At 38.9% G+C, this 21,675-nt stretch overlaps 2 protein-coding genes across 8 annotated transcripts; both read left to right on the forward strand.

Moving 5' to 3' along the window:
- The first annotated feature begins 267 nt into the window (after nt 1–267).
- Nucleotides 268–3,107, forward strand: LOC141612970 (uncharacterized). The gene is made up of 2 exons (XM_074431715.1): nt 268–2,377; nt 2,611–3,107. Exons 1-2 carry the CDS (start codon nt 268–270, stop codon nt 3,105–3,107), a joined length of 2,607 nt encoding a protein of 868 aa, XP_074287816.1.
- Nucleotides 3,108–8,026: 4,919 nt separating this feature from the next.
- Nucleotides 8,027–17,522, forward strand: LOC141611143 (uncharacterized). 7 transcript variants are annotated; one of them, XR_012528522.1, is made up of 6 exons: nt 8,122–8,613; nt 12,311–12,459; nt 12,821–13,040; nt 14,374–15,392; nt 15,472–15,742; nt 16,256–17,107. XR_012528522.1 is itself a non-coding variant. In XM_074429598.1 (5 exons), exons 1-2 carry the CDS (start codon nt 8,302–8,304, stop codon nt 12,917–12,919), a joined length of 411 nt encoding a protein of 136 aa, XP_074285699.1. In that variant the 5' UTR covers nt 8,150–8,301; the 3' UTR covers nt 12,920–13,040; nt 14,374–14,593; nt 15,572–15,742; nt 16,256–17,107. The 7 variants fall into 7 exon arrangements, 2 of the variants coding, with proteins under 2 accessions (XP_074285699.1, XP_074285697.1); XR_012528523.1 differs by having other exon boundaries at nt 8,124–8,613; nt 14,374–15,527; nt 15,630–15,742; XR_012528525.1 differs by having other exon boundaries at nt 8,124–8,613; nt 15,572–15,742.
- The last annotated feature ends 4,153 nt before the right edge of the window (nt 17,523–21,675 follow it).

A 21,675-nucleotide genomic window follows, 5' to 3' on the forward strand; every position in this document is an offset into this window, starting at 1 on the left:
AATAAACTGCTAGACAGCAAACAACTCGTGAGTAATACTATCTTGGGGTATCGCGCGCGAAGCGCGTGATACAACAACTAGTAAATGTAAAACGTGTATTGGACTTGGTTATTTGAGCAAAAGGATATATCTTCATCTTTTGAAGATTATTTTATGGAAATTTATGAATCTTCGGTGGTTCATGAATCTTTTGATACGTATCTTTCTACTCATCAACATATCTTTAGCAAAATACTCCATAAATTAAATAATGATCAGGTGGATAGTATGGCAAAGCCATTTACCAGAAAAGATGTGCGAGCAGCTGTTTTTCAACTTGGGCCTACCAAGTCACCGGGTCCGGATGGTATTCCTGCTTTATTTTTTCAAAGATACTGGTTTCATGTTAAAAATGAAGTAACGGAGGCTGTGTTGTCTATGCTCAATTCTGGTACTATTAGTCCGGATATTAATCGGACCTCTATAACTTTGATTCCTAAGAACAACTGCCCTGAATCAGTTGCACATTATCGCCCCATCAGCCTTTGCAATGTTATAATGAGGATTGTTACTAAATGCATTGCAAACCGGTTAAAACCTATGATGTCTGGGTTAGTTGGGGAATATCAAAATGGTTTTATTCCTGGCCGGTCCATTGCTGATAATATCTTAATTTCACATGAGATTTTTAGTCATATCTCTACAAAGACTAAGGGTAAGAAGGGTTATATGGCTCTTAAAATTGACATGAGTAAGGCTTATGACAGATTGAGATGGAATTTTATCCGAGCTACTCTTCTTACTATGGGTTTTCCTAATAACATTGTCAACCTGATTATGAATTGCATCCAGTCGGTTAGTTATGAAGTGCTTATTAATGGATCATCTGGAAAAGTTTTTAAACCAGGCGCTGGAATTCGTCAAGGTGATCCTGTATCGCCATATTTGTTTGCTCTTTCTTCTGAAGTTCTTTCTCGTTTAATCATTGATGCGGAGGATAAACGCCTTCTTCATGGGATTCAAATATGTCGTAATGATCCATCTATTTCACATCTACTGTTTGCTGATGATTCAATATTCTTTTTGGATGCTAAGATTAATTACTGTCAGAGATTACGAGATATCCTTGATATGTATTGCCAAAGTTCAGGTCAAGTTATTAACGACAACAAATCTGCCGTCTCTTTTAGTCCGAATTGCAACTTACAGACTACTCGTGAATGCATTAAGACATTGAAGGTTTCTCCTAGTAATAGTATGGGTCAATATTTGGGGCTTCCTACCGATTTTGGGACAACTAAAAAAGAGATCTTTTCCTGCCTCGTTGAGAAGGTTCGTAAAAGGATCTTAAGTTGGATGAATGTTCATTTATCTGCTGCTGGGCGACTAACTCTTATCTACTCTGTTCTATCTTCACTATCTCTTTATTCTCTATCGGCATTTCGAATGCCGGTAAGTGTGATTTCAAAAATTGAATCTTTGATCTCACAATTTTGGTGGGGTGGCTGCCGTGTAGAGAAGAGTATTCACTGGTGTAGTAAACTTTTTTTACAATGTCCTAAATCTATGGGAGGTTTGGGTATTCGAAATGTTACCTGTTTGAACCAAAGTTTGTTGGCCAAAATTGGGTGGACCATTTTACAAAAACCTTTGAGTTTAATTGGTCGTGTTCTAGGACCTAAAATTATGATTTCAAAGGAAACAATTCGGAATATGGATTTAACTAAGAAAGGTTCGTTTTCCTGGGGTGTTCGTAGTATTCGGTGGGGTTTGGAGCTTCTGCGAGAATTCTTGGTTTGGGAAGTGGGTTTCCCATCTACTCTTGATGTCTGGACAGATAATTGGATTCATGGTTCGTCGCTTGCTCATTTACGAAATCTGTCGGATCATGATCTGCTTTCTAAACCTACTGTTCATGTTTCATCTCTCCAAAATTCTAATGGGACTTGGAATATGCATATGGTGACTTCTATCTGTGGTCAAGATTCTATTCCGTTTATTATGGCAATTTCTATTCCTTGTTTAGATACTGCTGATAATCTTTATTGGTCCTTGACAAAAAATGGGCTTTTCTCGGTTAAGAGTGCCTATGCGATATGTTTCTCTAAACATTTGGCAAACAAGGCAACTCTAAAGGATAGAAATCGTTTATCTGCTTCTTCCCTTGTTTTTTGTCAAAAGGACTTATGGTCATTACCAATTCACAATAAATGGAAGGTTTTCTTATGGAAAATTTTATGCAATGCACTGCCTTGTGGATATGAAGCGCTAAAACGGAATATTCAGTGGAATTCCTCTTGTGTCTTATGTGCGTCTGGCCATCTGAAGGTTGAGTCCTTAGAGCATCTTTTCCGTGATTGTAACGTTGCAGCTCGGGTCTGGTTTGGCTCTCAGTTGGGTATCCGTTGCCAGCAGGACGCCTCTTCTTCAATACAAGAGTGGATTATTAATTGGGTTAAATATTTTCAGAAACAAACAAATTATCTACTCTTGATTTCATCTTTCGTCAGTGTTTTGTGGCAATTATGGACCATGCGCAATAGGATGATTTTCCAGCATGAGGAAATTGACTTTTATAGCATCTTCCGCCTTTTGGTTTTTGATGCAAACAACAATATCTGGGTTCATCAGCAACGACGGGGACGAGTTATTTCTGCTTGCCCGGCAGACCGTTGGATTATGATGGTGCCTCACTAATAATTCAGCATTATCCTTATCTCTTGGTTGGTTCTAAGCTTTGTATGAATCATATTCGAATAAAATGTGATGCGTCATGGAAATCGACTTATAAGGCTGCTGCGGGATGGTTCTTTCAAGATGATGTGGGTCAGATTTTTCATTACGGTTCAGCTCCGTTCTGGGCGAAATCTGCCTTCCAGGCTGAAGCTACGGCTCTTCATTTTGCTATTTCCGATGCTATTAATCATGGGTTTCGGCATTTGGATGCCACTTCGGACTGCATGAATCTTGTTTTACAGGTTAACGGCTTCGCTGATATTAACCAGGAGGCTAAATCAATCATCAAGTCCATCTCTTCGCTAGTTTTATCTTGTCATTGTTTTTCTCTTAGTCACTGTCCTCGCAATCTTAATAGGATTGCCCATACTATAGCTAAGTCTATAGTATGAATGGTAATCTTTCATTCTGACAAAAAAAAAAAAAAAAAAAAAAAATTACTTCTACTTCATATCACAAATTCTGGTTTAAGACGGGTCAAATATATATCAAATCATTTCATTTATTACCTAAGAAATCTGTAATAAAAGATTCAATGAAAAAATTTTGATTCAAAAAAGAAATTGAACATATTAGTGTTGAGTTCTACATTATTCGAACTTTCAGTTGTTATTTTTCTAGAATTAATAATTACTTCCTTCCGGGTGTAAACGAGCCAATTTGATAATCTAACCGAACTCCAGTCCTAGTGGCCTACTTGGCATTGACATTTCAATGACAAAAGTCTTTACCAAGTCAACTAATTTTACAAAACGCGTATGTGGTTCTGAAATCTTGCCCTCTCTATTACGGAGTATTACTTATCCATTTATCTGGAATCTTGCCCTCTCTATTATTGCCAACCAATTCATTAATAACTCGACAATTTGGATCGTAGTTTGAACATACCACACATAATTTCTCCTGTTTTATCAATAATTTTACTAATACCATCTTTTAATTAATTTAATTAATAAAAGGTTTTTTAAAAATTAGGGTTTAGCTTTTGATATTAATGTAGCGTTCTTGAAGAGGTGGTTGTGGGGTCGTCGAATTGGCCGGAGTGGAGTGGTCGGAGGGCACGGCGGGTCGTCAAATTCGCGGCAGTGGTGGATCATTAAACATACCGGAGTTTAAAGTTGTGTCTCCACCGATTACATTTTGCTAATAATATAACAAAACACAAGCAAAAGTAGAACAATAATTCTTTGGTTTTTGATCGTAGAGATTTGCAAAATTGACAAACTAACAAGGCTAGCGTCATTCGATTTTCTAACTTTTGGGTTTGGAGAAGGACGAAGGGAGGGTTTGTTTTCTTAACTTTTGGGTTTTTGATTTTCTATCATATGAGACCATTCTAATTATGTTATAATCTGCTAATTACTAAACTTCCGTTCCGAATTCTTGTAATTTAGTGTAATTTGATAGTCAGATATGTTACTAAAACTTGCTAATCATATTTTGCTAACGTTATCCGCTATTATTAATTTGTTTCCTACTATTTGCCAAACAAGGTAGTTAAGCAACTAGAGTATCGTGTTGAACTTTTTACCTCGTTGGTGGATACATCAAGCACAAATATTTCCTTGAGTTGTGCAAGAAATTTGTAATAAAAGATATAATGATACAATTTTAGTTTACAAGAAAAATTGAATTAATACTTATTACGTAGTATTGTTATAGGGTGATGTGATTAAAATAAGAGCCTAAGTATTGTTATAGGGCTCAGGTTTCAGGTACCTTTTCAGTCAGTTTTACCAAACAGAGCCTAAGTATTGTTATAGGGTGATGTGATTAAAATAAGATAAAATATGGTATTGTGGGGTATTATTGTGTTTTGACATGAGCGGGATTTGTATAGTAGTTTTCTACGATGCTACGTTTATCAGCGATTTAATAGAACATAATTTTACAAGTGGCCCGTGCATCGCACGGGCATTAAATCTAGTATATATATAAAAGAGACTTTTTTCAGGCAATTCTAGAGTCTCCAACTATTCTAAAACACCTAAATAATTTTAAATTAAATTAATAAATTAATATTATTAAAACTAAATCTTAAAATTATTTTAAAAGTTAAAAATAAATCTTAAAAGATAGAAAATTGGATAAGATGTCATATTTTAGTGAGATAGAATTCTACATTAACTTAAATTGGCTATATGCGTAAGACACTAAAGGAGAAGTAGACTAGAGCAAAATTCATAATGTGTTGAGAAAGACAATTTAACTATAAAATCCGTCTCCTGCAACATACCAAACTACAGAGTAATTGCTAACCAGAAAAGCGTAACAACATTCCTTTGTCTAATACGAAGTACTATTATTTGTGCAATATCAAATTAGGAATTAGCTGTCAGTGTCCTACAACATGGAAGCACACCCTATTATGTGGAAGACGAAGCAACATGAATATGAAACATAAAAAGGAGCAGAAAGACAAACCTGCTTCTTAGACAAGGGAAATGTGGCGGCCCTAAATCAGTCGTCCCTATTATATAAACCCATCATTGGTTATGCAAGATAACGCCCTATGACTTTAATTTTCCCTAATGCATTATTCTGTTTTTTTTTTGTGTTGATCTTATTAACTGAGTAATATAGCCCTATTTGATTATGCATCAGTTTTCGTAGATTCTAAAATTGATTATCTACTCTTATGCAGGAGTAGAGATTCAAGTAGAGGTAGATTGAAGATTTGTCAAATCCTCACCCGTCTCTGTATGTTGTGCCAAAATTAAACCATCTTGCATGCGTTCATCATTGGACATTCATTTGATTTATGATTTCTAATTACTTTGCTTTCATGTTATATTTGTAGAAAATTAATCATCGAAGAACACAAGGATTTATATATATAGTTGTCAATTTTAAGAAAATACGAGAGGTATTCGTTTTCTATTATTTGTGTTGTAAGTTTGTATGTTCTCTATTATTATTTCTTATCTATTTTCCGGTTGAACTAACAAGCTTTTTTTGTATTCAGATGTAATGAACTTGATGTAAGCCATGACTGGTAACAAGTATTCAAAGTTTGGTTATTATACATAAATTGGGTCTTAAACCTCTCATCAAACATTTATTATTGTGTGAGGCGGTCTCATATTATAAGACGGTTTAATAATGTAAAAAATAATTTTTTTTTGTACAGAATATTATGAGACGGTCTTAGTCTATAATTTTTGTTCATCTAATACAAGAATAGAGTAAGAGGACAAGGACGCACAAATATGGTGATACGAAAACCCGGTGTTGGAAAAACGCTAGGGGAGTTGGTATCCCGCCAGTTAACTCAACACAAAAGAAGTAATAGTTATAATTGATTTCTTCCATCCTTCTTGGGTAGGGACAAAAGCCGAGATTAACTAGGACAAAGGGAACAAACTTTTTATATTTTTAGGCAGATTTGATATGAATACTTCAATTTCTCAGAAACTAATGGAAATATACAAGGTATTGCAACAAAAAAAGGTGAAGGGCATGGTAGTCGATGCGACCGCCTTTCCCCATTGGAGCATCTTCCACATTCATGTTTTCCGTTCGTTGAAGCTCGATGGATTACTTAGCTTCATGTTTTAAGATCCATCGTTAATCCACTATAACGTTTTGTGGATCGGAACCCAATTATATAAGGGGTACTGTGTTGCATGTTAATTATTAGATGTAAACTCGTGTAAGATTGAAGTGTGTTTTAATAAGCTATATATGATATTTCCATGATATATTGGTTACACTTAGGAGTGATTTGTCACAATTAACAAAATAACTTGCTCTGTTATATATAGTAGATGGAGCCTATATATAAGGTGTATATATAATAAAATAATGTTATAGTGTTTGGGTTGGTTTCAATTATACATTATTTATATTTATTTTGAGTTTTTTACCCGCTAAAACTCATACGAAGTATTTTGCATTTTTTTTTTAAACCTAGAGGGTAAAATCATTAATATTAACCAACAAGACAATCGGCTATCTCGGGCAACAACTACTATCGGTAAAATATTATATGGATGTTAATTAATATTTATAATTGTGAACACCCTTAAAATGGTAAAAAAGTTCCACAACAATTAAAGGAGAATCAAATTTGAAACCCGTGCAACGCACGGGCACAAAATCTAGTATATAATGTTTAAGGGGTAAAGTATTAAGCGTATAATATGCGAGTCAAAATAAGAAAATAGTAAGAAAACGCAGGAAGAAAAATACTCTCTCCCAAATTCTAGGAATACTGCCCACTTGCCTACTACTCCCTCCATTCAACTCCACTTTACAAGTATTCTATTTCCGTCCATTCAACTCCACTTTACAGGTTTCCTTATTTGGACATGTAAAAGACCTTTCTATCCTTATTAAAAATCTATATTTACAAAAAATGTCATTCATACCCCACACAAATCCACTATAAAACTCACCTTTATATTTTTTTAATATCTTTAACCCCACCATTCCCTTTCCCTATGTACTTTTAATAGTTTTTTTAATCCGTTTCTTAATACCCGCGCAAAAAGCAATGTTGCAAAGTGGAGTTGAATGGAGGGAGTATTTGCCAAACCAATTGGTCTCCCTTGTGACGGGTTACCATTTGTGACGGATATTTTGTGAGATAAAATGGTAACAAAATGGGTTAGTGGAGAAAGGGGACCACATGAATAGTGTTGCAGAGAGAGAAAAAGTGGGTACATTGTGAGATAAAATGGTATCCGTCCTCAGCTTGTGACGGATATGTCATGTCTTCAATGAGAATTTGTGTTGCCAAACAAGGCAGTTAAGCAACTAGAGTATCGTGTTGAACTTTTTACGTCGTTGGTGGATACATCAAGCACAAATATTTCTTTGAGTTGTGCAAGAAATTTGTAATAAAAGATATAATGATACAATTTTAGTTTACAAGAAAAATTGAATTAATACTTATTACATAGTATTAGAACATCTCCAATGATTTATTTTAGGGACTTGTTTGCAATTTTATAAAATTGCAAGCTAGTAGATCAACCATTGAAGTTGGCCATATAGACTAGCTTTGCCCAAATTTTTTTAAGCTAGTAGCTTCATGGAGCTACTTGCTTAAATGGACCCACAAGTGGAATTTAACGAATAGGAAAATAGTGATCCTATTAATAAAGTTTTTGGAAATTTGGAAATTGAATAAATAAATAGAGGAGTAAATTATAGCTTGAAATTGTTGTCACTAGCTTATCATTAGAGATGCTTTTATTGGACAAATTTAAGGGGGTCAATTATCATTTTCTCAAAAACTATTTCATTAGATATTTTCTATATTGGGCTTCGCTCAGCTCAAAATCAAGTCTCTACGAAGTCGACTCCAATCCTAAGGGCATTGACTTGTCAATGACAAAGTCTTTACGAAGTCAACTCTATTTATGAACCACATGATGTGCTGTAAACATGTGGTGACTAATCTTTACAAAGTCCTTACCAAGTCAGCTGTCAGCCCTTCTACTTGCTACAGTTGCTAGTTTGCTACTACTTAATAATGGAGTAGAACTTATAATCTGAAATCTTGCATTTACAAATTACAAACATAACCCAAAAAAAAAACAAGAGAAACTCAGTGAGATCATTCATTTTCCCACAAAAATCATGGATCCTGCAACAACTTTAGCTGTAATTCAAACTATACTTGCTGCTATCCAAACTTTGCCTCAGTTGTACTCAATGCTCTCCTTTTCTCATTGCAAATCCAAACTTGATGACCTCCAAAACACTGTCGAAACCGTCGGAGCTGTTCTTGAGGATGCTGGTGCCAGGCAGGACCCTCTTAACGCCCAGGAGAAGCATTACATCCAAGAGCTCAAAGATGCTGTTTACGATGCGGACGATGTGTTAGATGAGTTCCTAACCCTTGCCAAACAGAAGCAACTCAGGGAACATAGTGATAAATTCTCTGACAAGGTAAAATCCTTTATTTCACGATTTGAGCATCTTACACACAAACTCTCTACTAAAGTCGAAACGGTTAATGACAAGTTGAAAACCATTGCCACCAACACTAATAACTTTAATCTTAAGATTGAGTATAAACCTATGAAATTTACAAAGGAGGAGACTTCTTCTTGTTTGTCTGATGTAATCATCGGGAGGGAGGAAGATGTGGAGAAGATTGTAGGTGTCTTGTTGGGTTCTCATAATCTTGATCACCCAAATGTTTCTTTGCTTTCCATTGTGGGGATGGGAGGTTTAGGAAAAACCGCTCTTGCCCAACTTGTGTTTAACGATCCTAGGATCACTGATGCATTCGAGCTGAAGAGGTGGACTTGCATTGCTGATCAGGATCAACAACAGTTGGACTTAAAAGGGCATTTAGCGAAGGTAGTGAAAGGATTATCTGTTACTGATAAAATGTCTTTGGAGGACATACATCATGTAGTTAAGGAGCAACTTGGAGGGCAAAAATACTTGCTCGTGTTAGATGATGTGTGGACTGAAAGTTATGATCAATGGCAGAGGTTCGAAGGGTTTTTGAAGGCAGGGGGAAGAGGGAGTTGGATAATTGTAACTACTCGCTCGAAAAAAACTGCCCATTTGATTCGAAGTGATCAAGTGCATGTGTTGCAAGGATTGTCAGAACCGGAGTCATGGCATTTGTTCGAAAGGATGGCATTTCAAGGAGAAGAAAGAGATGAAGAATGGGTTAAACTTGGCAAAGAGATTGTAAAAAAGTGTACCAATGTCCCGCTTGCTATTAGAGTAGTAGGAAGTCTTCTGCGTGGTCAATCCAAGTCTGAGTGGTTATCATTTCACGACAAAGGCTTAGACCGTCTTAGTGAGAGTAATGATGCCATGATGACCCGCATATTGAAGTTAAGTTACGATCAACTTAACCCTTCCTTGAAGACTTGTTTTGCCTACTGTGCTATTTTTCCCAAGGATTGGGTGATTAGCAAGAAAATGTTGATTCAACTTTGGATGGCACAGGGCTACATAGCTCTGAGCATTTGGGCGAGGAGTACTTTCTTATATTGCTTCAGAGGTGTTTTTTTCAAGAGATACACGAGGAGTACTTTCTTATATTGCGTCAGAGGTGTTTTTTTCAAGAGATACCCGAGGATGTACTTTCTTATATTAAGATACATGATCTCTTGCATGATATTGCTGAAAAAGTGGCGGGCGAAGAGATTTGTAGGTTCAATTCTGATACTTCTAATGTGGGTAAAAGAGTTCGTCATCTCTCTCTTGTGGATGACTCTTACGCACAACATATCTTCAATAATTCTCAAATTCGTATGTGCCTTTTTGTTAAAGATTTTGACAAGGAGAGTAGCGTGGACCAACTACTAGCAAGTAAATCAATACCAAAATGGAAATGCTTAAGGTCTTTAGATCTGAGTCATTCACGTGCCAAAAGTTTACCAAAATCAATAGGTAAACTGTTGCATCTGAGGAGTTTAGACCTCTCATCCAGTAGTTTAGAAGTTCTTCCCAAGTCAATAACAAAGCTAGTAAATCTCCAAACTTTGAATTTACATTCTTGCTACTGGTTAGAACAACTGCCGGATGATGTGAGCAAGCTAGTTGATCTAAGTACCTTAAATGTAGCTGAATGTGATGCGCTGAGTCATATGCCGGCCGGCATAAGTATGTTGAGCTCTCTGCAAACTCTATGCCAATTTGTGGTGGGTGAGCGGGCAGGTTCAGATTCAAAGCAATGCTTTAATGGGTTGGAAGACCTAAAGCACCTGAACAAATTGAAAGGGGAATTGACGATTGAAATAGCAGTTCTTAAAAATGCAAAATTTGTGAAGGAAGAACATGGTGGGGGAGGCTATTTAAGGAGTAAGGAACACCTACAGACGATTGTAATTAACTTTAGACGTGGAGAGGAGTATGGAAGCAAAGAGTCTGAGCAAGCATTGCTGGAAGAGATGGAGCCTCATCGTGATGTCAAGGTATTGAAGTTGAAGGGTTATCATGGTGAGACAATACCGAGATGGCCAGGGAAGGGGGATAACTCGGCGTTGTTCGATTTCCCTAATCTTGTCACTTTGCTGATAGAATGCAGTGAGCTTCTCTATCTGCCTTGGCAAATTGGGAAACTGCCCCACCTTAAGACGCTAGAGATTTCAGGATCGCCGTATATGGAATATGTGGCGGACTCAGAAACACTTGTCTCGGATGAAGGATCATCCTTCTTCCCCAGCCTCGATAACCTCTGTTTATCTTGGTTGCCTGAGTTAAAAGGATGGTGGCGGAGATCAGAATCAGGGTCACAAGTAGAGTGGGAATCATCTCCCTGTTTTCCTCTACTAAAGATTCTCAGTATAAAATGGTGTGAAAATATGATGTTTGTCCCTTTATGTCCGCAACTCGAAGAGCTCAAAATATTTGATTCCAGAGCAGATATGAGGTGCGCACCTCGTCCCTTGTCATGTACCAAATTGACGAGACTGGAAATCAACAACTTGGAGTGGCTCAAATCAATGCCAAGCGAGTACACTCGGTTTCTTTCAGAGAGAGAAATAGAGTCTGAGGAGAGAATGGAGAGGTTGGGAGAAGTAAATGAGTTTCCGACCTCTTTATTGTCTTCCGTTCGAACCCTACACATCTTGTATTGCCCGGAACTTGTTAGCATAAGAGGATGGTTGGAGCATCTGTCTGCCTTGGAGAGTTTGTGTATACAATATTGTCCAAAAGTGGAGTTGGGTGGGATGTCAGGGCATAACCTTGCTGCTACCCTTCAATCCTTGGATTTGATTGGATTAAAAGAGATGGAGGAATTGCCAGAGGGGATACAGTACTGCACTTCCCTCCGATCTCTTAACATTGAGAAGTGTCCCAAACTGAAATCCATGCCAAAATGGATGCCCAAACTCACCTCTCTCCAGAGACTCCACATTAAAAGGTGTTCCAGGACCAGGAGTCTCAAAGAAAGATGCCAAAAACCGAATGGGGAGGACTGGCCCCTCATCCAACACATCTCAGATTTTTTCATATACTAGAGATTAGAGAATAGTGTGCACTCTATCTTATACTCCGTACATTATTACGTGAATCCGATTATTATTTTATGAGATCTTAAGTTAAGTGACATTATTTATATCGTGCTATTTGACTTTGCTAGTCAAATGATATGAACCAACTTTTTTTTTTTTTTTTTTTTTTTTTGTATTTTGTATTCTCCAATTTTTGTTGAACGAATTTTTTCAAGCATAATTCTCCCTCTCGTCGTTTAGTATGGCTAATTGGCTAAAGTACACACATGGGATGTTCCCCTTGCTAATACTCAATGTGAAATGGGAGCATATGACTTGCAGTAATTGAATTATAGTGAGGATGATTCAAGAGTTCAAATGAATAAGATAATCCATGTGAGAAAGATGTGAAGCTGTAAGGAGTTATATGATTTGATTATGGACTAGTTAAACAAGTAGAGAGGTATATAAGATGATTTCTAAAATAAAGGGGTATATCGTAGAAAAACTAAAAATAACTGGCAGTTTTGAAGAAATTTGCTACCATAGTCACATGTTACAAAATACAGCTACAAAATAATTGAAGAGATTTGGTCTTGCTTAAGCCTTAAGACCGTCTTAATTTAAGATATCTCACAATCTTTTTATATTTTAACCTCAATTCTAATCGTGTGTGAAAGGTGTCTTAAGTTAAGTTTTGGATTCACAAAATGAAGGAGTACGACCAAACTGAAACGTTAGCAACATGAACAAAGATGGGCGATAGCAGATAGGCAGGCAAGCTTGAAATAAACAGAGGCGTTGTTACATATTTCAAAATTTGTGAAAGGTATATGAATTTAAATAAATGAGTTTATGCATAGTTTACCTTGAATCAATTCTCCAAAATTTGTCTGTTTCTCAAACCGCTATCCTCGTATCCCACTCCTACAGTGATGTAATATTGATTTGCTGAGACCTTAAGTAACCAACTCTTTTTTTTTTTGTCAGTCTGTCTTTTCCTCATTCTGAGACCTCAACTTTTCAGTTTTTGGATGCATGGTAGATTGGGAATTTGAATTATTATACGATGTACCGAATCCAATGCTGCTGTAACTGTGAAACTAATCCCAACAATATCGTCACATCTAGTTAGGCGTTAGAGCTTAAATTTGTATCTGCTTACGGATTAAACTCCGGTGTATTTGCAGGCTGCTCTGAGCGAATACAGGGGTACCATGAGTTCAGGTAGTTCTTCAAGTGATCAGACAGAAATTGATGTCAGTGATGACGTATTTCTACAGTATTGACACATCCGCGGTCCCCGTCATAATTACATTGACCAAGGTTTAGCAGCCTCCCTCCAAAAGAAACCCACACACAAGTTAGCAGCCAACCGACAATCGGCGACCGAACGACTTCTTCTTTCAGGTACAATACTACTCTCCCTTCCTCCCTCCATCTCCATCATTTGGCTACCTTTAACTAAAATACCCCGTCACAAAAAAAAAAAAAAAAAAAAAAAGTAAACAAATGACTGAAAGAGGGTTTAAAATTTACGGTTCCTTGGTTTGTTCTTGTATATTTAACTGGGGAAAAATTAATATAATTCTTTTTTGTCTTCCCTTTTCAAACATTACAATTCGATTGGTCAAACTCTTGATTGTGATCTACTTCTTACCAGTCATTTATATACTTATTAAAATTCATGTTACAAAGAATAAAAAAAAGGTAAACAAAGGAATGAGACGGAGGATGTCTATTGCTGTTATGTGTTATGTGATGTAATGTGGGAATTTAATTAGTCTTGCAACTTGATTAATCATGTGCTTAAATCCTTAAGTTAGTCAAGTATGAAACATGTAGCTTATCTCATTTTTCTAGGTATATTGTTTATATTGTCCCATTTTGACTAAAGATTGTATCTAAGGAAACACAAATTCTCTTTATAGACGGACACTATCTGTCTATAATGAAAGACGAGCCAAATACAATACCACTTTCCTAATAGGACAAACAAGTGGGGTGGTGGGGGCAAAAAATGTCACCACTTTTATTGTATTTGACCCGCCTATAGCTATAGACGGATATACCTGTCTATAGCAAGACTAATTGCTAAGGAAAAGGGATGAAATATCATTACTCTTGCGCGAAAGGAAATGGGGACAATAGAATCAAGATGAAGCATTAGTACTTACTCCTTCCGTTTTCTAATGATGTTCCCATTTCTTGAATATATGTGAGGAGTATTTTAATGAAGTGGAAACATTATAAAGATATAGAGGGAGTAATGTGGGGTGATTGCTACTTATTTTATTTAATGGATTTAAGACGCCGACAATAATTTTGGGAAGCTCGTTAACCAAATGGAGACGGTATAGTTGGGATGGCGGAAGTATATTATTTGGTACTCTGTATATACTACTCCCATATACTCATATACATATACTCATATAGTCATAGTTTGTTCATGTATTACGGTCCTCAAAGGTCTTTTCCTGGATTAACTATGTAAGACTGTCATTTACAAGAGTTAGTGAGCATTGGTGCTATATTGTACTTGAATTCAACCCAAGGCAAAGGTGCCGGGATGATTACGAGGGCGGCTGTCGATGATACCCGTGTACTTGATGGCGGTAATCTGTCTCGTCACATTCATGATTTTATATACCTCATTTTCCGGGGAGATGCATGAAATTTCATAGTTTTAAGTGCGCTTTTTATATTTCATACTTTAGAAATTAATGGCCGAAATCGGAATCAGTCTTGCAGGGAAACTGATTGAAGTGGTGGGGTCGGATGCCATCACCACCATCAGGAAAGTCCTCCTTGATGCCGAGTCTAAGGCCCAACTCTCCCACAAATCACAAGACTATATTCGAAAGCTCCAGGATGCTGTTTATGATGCTGATGATTTGTTCGATGAGTTTCGTACTCTAGCTGAGCTTAAGTTGCACAACAAGGATGGCAAACTCTCTGAAAAGGTACGGTGCTTCTTTTCTTCGAAGAAAAATACACTCAGTGCCGCGTATTCTTTTTCTCGAGAGGTTAAAAAAATTAGGAAGAAACTGGATGGTATTGCTAGTGCATCTCAAGTCTCTGTCACTTCGTTCTTTGGATAAATTGGAGTACATAGAGGATTCAACCCATGATGGCAGTAGTAGAGAAGTCTTTTTTCCTTCCCTCGAGGAACTTGAAATTTCATATGTGCGTAAGTTGAGAGGATGGTGGAGAGGGGAAGATATAGACTGTAAAAATCATGTACAGCCTTGTTTTTCCCGGTTCTCCAAGTTGGACATTGCTGTGTGTGAAAAACTGACGTCATTTCCTGCTTGTATAAGCCTAGAAAAGCTGAAATTGTATGGTGTAAAAAAAGAATTATGTATCACGAGTTTGGGCCAGGAGAACGATTCAATCAAATTAAGGGAGGTGCAAGTAGACAACCTTGATTACCACGGAAGGTCTAAGTAGCATTCTTATATTTGGAAATGATGACATAGAGAGTTTGTCAGAGCTTGCGGAGACATTCAAGGGCTGTCGTTCCCTACGGAGTTGCTTGTCTTCTCTTACATCCCTCCCCGAATGGATAAGTTGCTTGTCTTCTCTCCGATCACTGCGGATAACGCACTGCAAGAACCTCCAATTAAATGCAGGTATATTGCGGGACCTTACCTCCTTGCAGCTGCTGGAGGTGAGGGATTGTCCGTTTGTAACTGAAAGATTCCGAAATCCAGATGAGGGGGACTGGACCGAGCTCCGACATATACCCTCTGTTGACATCCGGTCAGGTGATTTCCATCTATGATGCTTTTCAAAATATCAAATCAAGATATCCTAATGACATTTTGCTTTTGCATTGCAGTTCCAAGAGTCTTTTTCTTCTCTTTTGTACTCGTGAAAATCGGAAGTTTGTTTATGGTATTAGACTTGAAATTTCTCTTCGAGATTGTTTTTTTTTACAGCTATGTACAAGATGGAGATTGAAATTCCAAGAGTTTTTTTCTGCTCTGAGCGATACAGGAGTACCACGAGTTCAGGTCATTGCTGCTAAAGCTAGTTCTTCAAGTGATCAGCCAGAAATTTTTGGCGATTTTTACTACTCTCTAATGGCGATTTTAGGCGTAGGGATTAAGGTGAGATTTGTTAGTCTGTATTGTTTGAAATGCTAGTCAACTAGAAATATTGCTATATGCGTGTACTTTTTTTAAATTTCAAAAGGAAGGTGAAATTAGTAGATTTCGGCCTAAATATATATTGACCAATCTGGTAAATTTGACGTTAGAGGTTGAAGATAGTGATGGTGAGTTCGGTGATGTTATTGGGGTTATTAGTCGTGGGTTGGAACTTAGAAGGAGCACAAATTCTCATTTACGACTGGTCAAGTATTACCCACTTGACCCATTAGAATCTTGCAAGGGATATATCCGTCACAAGAAAGACTTACCGAGGAAGGAGATATGAAAGAAAGGGACTAACTGGGGTGAAATGAGGTTTGGGGTCATTTAGTTTTGGTTTGGAATATTCAAGCTTATATAGACACCATTTTGACAATTAAGTCAAGTCAAGCTTATTTGTGTATTGATATGCTAATGTGATGTGCTTTATCTATATTTCTGAAATCTTGCATTTAAAAACATCAAAAACAGAAAGGGAACAAGAAAAATTCAAGTCCTACAATCATGGATCTATCAAGTATCAACAACGTTATCTCCTATCCTTGCGTTTGTTTGGATTTGAAGAGATGGAGGAAAAGCCAGAAGGGATATATATAGTACTGCGCTGCCCTCCGATCTCTTTTCATTATAGATTGGCCCAAACTGATATCTCTGCCGAAATGGATGCCCAAACTCACCTCTCTCCAGGAACTCTGTCTTGGGAAGTGTTCCGAGAGTCTCAGGGAAAGATGCCAACAACCGAATGGGCAGGACTGGCCCCTCGTCCAGCACATCTCACGTCTTGACATGTGGTGGTAGAGAATAGTGTTCACTCTATCTTATACTCCGTACATTATTCCGTGGACTGGCCCCTCATCCAACACATCTCATGTCTTGACGTGTAGTAGAGACTAGAGAATACTAGAATAGTGTGCATGTACTCTATTAAGACGGATGGTTCCGAGAGTATAATGGAAAGATGCCAACAACTGAATGGGGCGGACATATGACCCGTTTTAATATTAAGACAGATAGTTCCGAGAGTCTAATGGAAAGATGCCAACAACTGAATGGGGCGGACTGGCCCTCATCGACACATCTCAGAATTTAGAGACTGGCAGAGTAGAGGATAGTGTTATCATATACAGGCACTCTGTAGAATATAAAATGATACGGAGTATGATATTGTGGGAATATTATTCTATTATCACATACTATTATGTTAGAGATATAAGGAGATAATAATGATGATAGCAGCAATTATTGTGTTAACCTTCGTAGTTTATAGAACAGTTTTAATTCGAGTGTCTGTGTTTAGAAATTGGAGAATATTTGTTTTAACTATTGTTAGACTTGTGTAGGGTTTTATAGTTATCATCCACATTTCACCGGTACTCAGGAGCATTGCATTCTGAATTGTGCTTTGTGTTGTTCAGGCAACTCTCAGTGGCGTTTCACAGGTACTTGGTACATAGATTAACCTGTGACAAGAAGCTAATTATGAGCATGCTAAGACCAGGACACTCCTTTAGCTTCAGCTGTTATTTGATTTGGTTTTCGACGGAGATTTTAATATTTCTCACAACTGCAAAATGTTAATCATTAGCATATCTTTGTATCTTTTTCCATATTTGTTATGACTTGCTCGCTACTCTTTCCATCCCGACTGTAATTATTTCTTTCCATATCTCGTGTATAGTTTAGGAAACTAGGTTATTTCTTTTTCTATAAGTTGTCCATATGTAAACCTATATATACTGTAACCTATTGCATTAATAAAATTATCTCATTCAAAATCAATTCCTCCTTTTCTAACATGGTATCGAGCTTGTAAGATCCGTCTTACTACATACACAACCAATTTTTTTTCGGTCTCCCACCCTTCACCCGTCCCCTTCCTCAATCCATGGCTCCTCATGGCAACATGATTCCCAACCCTAACGATCCCAACACACCCTTCATTGATGTCAACCTCTCACAATGCAAAGAACTCACCCCTCTCACCTACTTTAGCTGGAAAACACAAATTTCGAACATCCTCTTCGGATACGACATTCTCAAATTTGTCGATGGCACCCATCCCGCTCCTCCTGCTACCCTAACTGATGAAACCACAAAAACTACCAAATCCAACCCCGCCCTTCACACTTGGCAGCGCCAAGATCGACTTGTCTTGGGTGCACTCATTGGCACGCTACCCACAAACATCGCATCTCTCCTCACCAACACCACCACTTCCCTTGAAGCATGGCTCGCCCTTGCTCACACTTATGCCAACCCCTCTAGGGGTCACATCCTGCAAATCAAGGACACCCTTGACTCCTTCTCAAAAGGCAATCTTTCTGTCTCAGACTACATGACACAACTGAAATCCTACACTGACAAACTTGCAGCACTCGGCAAGCCAATGGATGCCGAAGACATCATAGCCAAGGTTCTTCGCGGCCTTGACTCCACCTATCAACCTGTCATTGATTCCGTCAGAGCACGGGACACAACGATTTCCTTCGATTCCCTTCATGAAAAATTAATCAATCACGAACTAACCATCAAACAAACTACCCCTCCATCCACCTACCCTATAACCGCCTTGGCTGCTCAAACCCGTCCCAACTCCAATCGCTCGTACCCTCGCACTTCCTCACAGCCTCCTATACTTCCCACACCCCCACCCTACTCTCCAACAGAGCCTCAAACACCTTTCAAAGGTCGCTGCCAGTACTGCAAATTCCCTGGCCATTACCTCACTGTATGTCGCAAGTTCAAGCGAGATTTCCCCAATGTCACCCTCCCTGACTTACCCTTTCCCCCTCCTCGGTCAGCAACCCGCTCCTCTGCCCCACCACAAGTTCACACGGCTGCTGCCACCGTGCCCTCCTCATCTCGTCCCTGGATTGTTGATAGTGGTGCTAGTCATCACATCACCAATGATCTAGCTAATCTTGCCCTTCACTCTCCATACGATGGCTCAGACGATGTCATAATTGGTGACGGTACATCTCTCTCTATTTCTGCTATAGGTTCCTTCCTTGTTCACACCTCCTCTAACTCTTTAAAATTTTTTAACGTCTTACATGTGCCTCGTATATCTCGTAAAATACTTTCCGTCTCTCAGTTTTGTCATGATAATAATGCTAAGATTGAATTCTCTTCTTCTGCTTTTCAAATAAAGGACATCACGACGAGTCAGGTGCTCCTTCAAGGAAATCTTGAAGATGGCGTCTATCTGTGGTATCCTCCGTCTCCTCAAGCTCACCTCGGCATCCTCACTCCATCAATTGCTTGGCATCACAAATTAGGGCATCCATCAAAGTCTATTCTATCTTATTTACGCAGCAATTACTCTTTAAATATTCCGTCACTAGATTATTCAAATTGTAATGCCTGCGATATTAATAAAAGTCACAAACTAGCTTTTTCCGATTCTTCTTTACATTCCCATGCTCCACTCGAATTAATATTCTCTGATGTATGGACTTCTCCCGTCTTCTCTTACGATCTTTTCAAATACTACGTAATCTTCGTTGATCATTTCACAAAATACATTTGGTTATACCCACTCAAAAACAAGTCCGACACCTTCTCTGTTTTCCAACGATTTAAAGCTCTCGTCGAAAAGTTTTTTAATCGCTCCATCAAACAAGTCTTTTCCGACAATGGTGGCGAGTATATCAAACTTACACCATCTCTGTCCACAAATGGAATTACCCATCTTACCTCTCCTCCTCACACCCCGGAACACAACGGCTATGCCGAACGTCGCCACCGTCACATCGTTGAAACCGGTCTCTCCCTCCTTTCCCACGCACATCTTCCCTTAGATTTCTGGCCTCATGCCTTCTCAACTGCCGTATACTTAATAAATAAACTCCCCACACCATCCCTCTCAAATGCTTCTCCTTATCTTAAATTATTTAACAAACCACCAAATTATCTCAAATTACGGAGCTTTGGATGCTTATGCTATCCATGGCTCCGCCCATATGCTTCCCATAAATTAGCAGCTCGTTCTTCTCCTTGCATTTTTGTAGGTTACTCTGCCTCTCAGAGTGCGTATCACTGCCTTGACCCTGTCACAAAACGTCTTTATACATCCCGACATGTCAAATTTGTCGAGGATACATTCCCCTATCTTACACTTACTGGTTCCCCCTCCACCACTGATTATGCTGCAACCCGCTGGTGTAATGTTCTCCTCCCCATACTTCCTGCATCCATGACATCTCCCACCTCCTCCCCTGCCACATCTGATACGCCAACTCCCAGCTCCTCCCTGGTCCCCTCTGCCACACCCACGACATCATCCACACCTCCTTCAACATCAACTACGACACCCTCCACAACTTCCCCTGCACCTGCCAGTCCAACTACATCCCCTGCCACCCCTACCCGTGCCACTACCTCTCCTGCCACTCCTTCTCCACCATCTCCCCCACCTCCACCTCCACCTCCCCCACCTCGCAATATTACCACCCGTCTACAAAACAACATTCGCAAGCCCAACCCGCGCTATGCCAAAACAGCCGTTGTCTCTAACCCGCACCATCTTCCCGTCTCCACAAAAGAAGCCTTATCCATACCCCACTGGCATGCTGCCATGCTTGAAGAATTCACTGCCCTCACCAACAATAAAACATGGTCCCTTGTTCCCCCTCAGCCTGACCGAAACTTGATTGGTTGTAAATGGGTTTTTCGGATTAAATACAATCCCGACAATACAATTCACAAATATAAAGCTCGGCTCGTCGCAAAAGGTTTTAATCAACGACCGGGTCTTGATTATGCTGAAACGTTTAGTCCGGTTGTAAAACCGGCTACTGTCCGTCTCTTTTTATCACTTGCTGTCTCTCACAATTGGTCTATCCGTCAACTTGACATCAATAACGCATTTCTACAAGGTTCCTTGTCTGATACAGTCTACATGGCGCAACCTCCTGGTTTTGTTGATGCCTCCTCTCCGTCTCATCATTGTCTTCTCTCCAAAGCTATTTACGGTCTCAAGCAAGCTCCGAGAGCTTGGTACAATGAACTCAAGTCTGCTCTATTACAGTACGGTTTTCGTCTCTCTCCCGCTGATCCGTCTCTTTTCATTAATACTACACTGTCCTCTCCTATTTATCTTTTGGTTTATGTTGATGATATTATTATCACAAGTCCATCCACTGCTATTTTGTCCTCCTTTATCACCAAGCTTGCTGCCAGGTTCTCTCTCAAGGACTTAGGTCCCCTTTCCTATTTTTTGGGTGTCGAAGTTACCCCTAACTCAGCCGGCCTGTTACTCACTCAGTCCAAGTACATTCTGGACCTTCTTCAACGTCACCATATGCAAGATGCCAAGCCTCTTCCCACGCCTATTGTTCATCATCCTCCATTACTACGCTCCCATGGCTCGCCAATTACTAATGTCTCTGATTATCGTGCTATTGTTGGCGGTCTTCAATACCTTGCCTTGACTCGTCCCGACATCTCCTTTACTGTTAATAAGCTAGCTCAATTTATGTCCGCTCCGACTGATGTACATTGGACTGCTGCTAAACGACTACTCCGGTATCTCCAAGGTACTTCCAACATTGGCTTACAACTTTATCGAAACTCCCCTGTCACTCTTCATGCTTTTTGTGACTCTGATCATGCTGGTGACAAGGATGACTACGTTTCCACCTCTGGTTATATTATTTATCTCGGTCGAAATGCTATCACATGGTCCTCTCGCAAGCAACGTGCATTGGCCCGTTCCACTACTGAAGCCGAATTCCGTGCCATTGCTGACACCACTGCTGATCTTGAATGGGTTCATGCTCTCTTAACTGACCTCGGCATTTCTCTCCCTTCGTCTCCTGTGCTTTACTGTGACAACTTGAGTGCCACACACTATTCTGCTAATCCCGTGTTTCACTCTCGCATGAAGCATG

Source organism: Silene latifolia, chromosome 11 (genome assembly GCF_048544455.1).
Source record: "Silene latifolia isolate original U9 population chromosome 11, ASM4854445v1, whole genome shotgun sequence".
NCBI classification, from domain to species: Eukaryota; Viridiplantae; Streptophyta; class Magnoliopsida; order Caryophyllales; family Caryophyllaceae; genus Silene; species Silene latifolia.

Bases quoted from the DNA above. Each gene is read 5' to 3' on its own strand.
- LOC141612970 (XM_074431715.1), top strand. From the start codon at position 268: ATGGCAAAGCCATTTACCAGAAAAGATGTGCGAGCAGCTGTTTTTCAA. The intron at 2,378-2,610 runs GTATCCGTTGCC...TGGGTTCATCAG, and splicing joins CTGGTTTGGCTCTCAGTTGG to CAACGACGGGGACGAGTTAT.
- LOC141611143 (XM_074429596.1), top strand. From the start codon at position 8,302: ATGGATCCTGCAACAACTTTAGCTGTAATTCAAACTATACTTGCTGCT. The intron at 8,614-12,820 runs GTAAAATCCTTT...GTGTATTTGCAG, and splicing joins GTGATAAATTCTCTGACAAG to GCTGCTCTGAGCGAATACAG.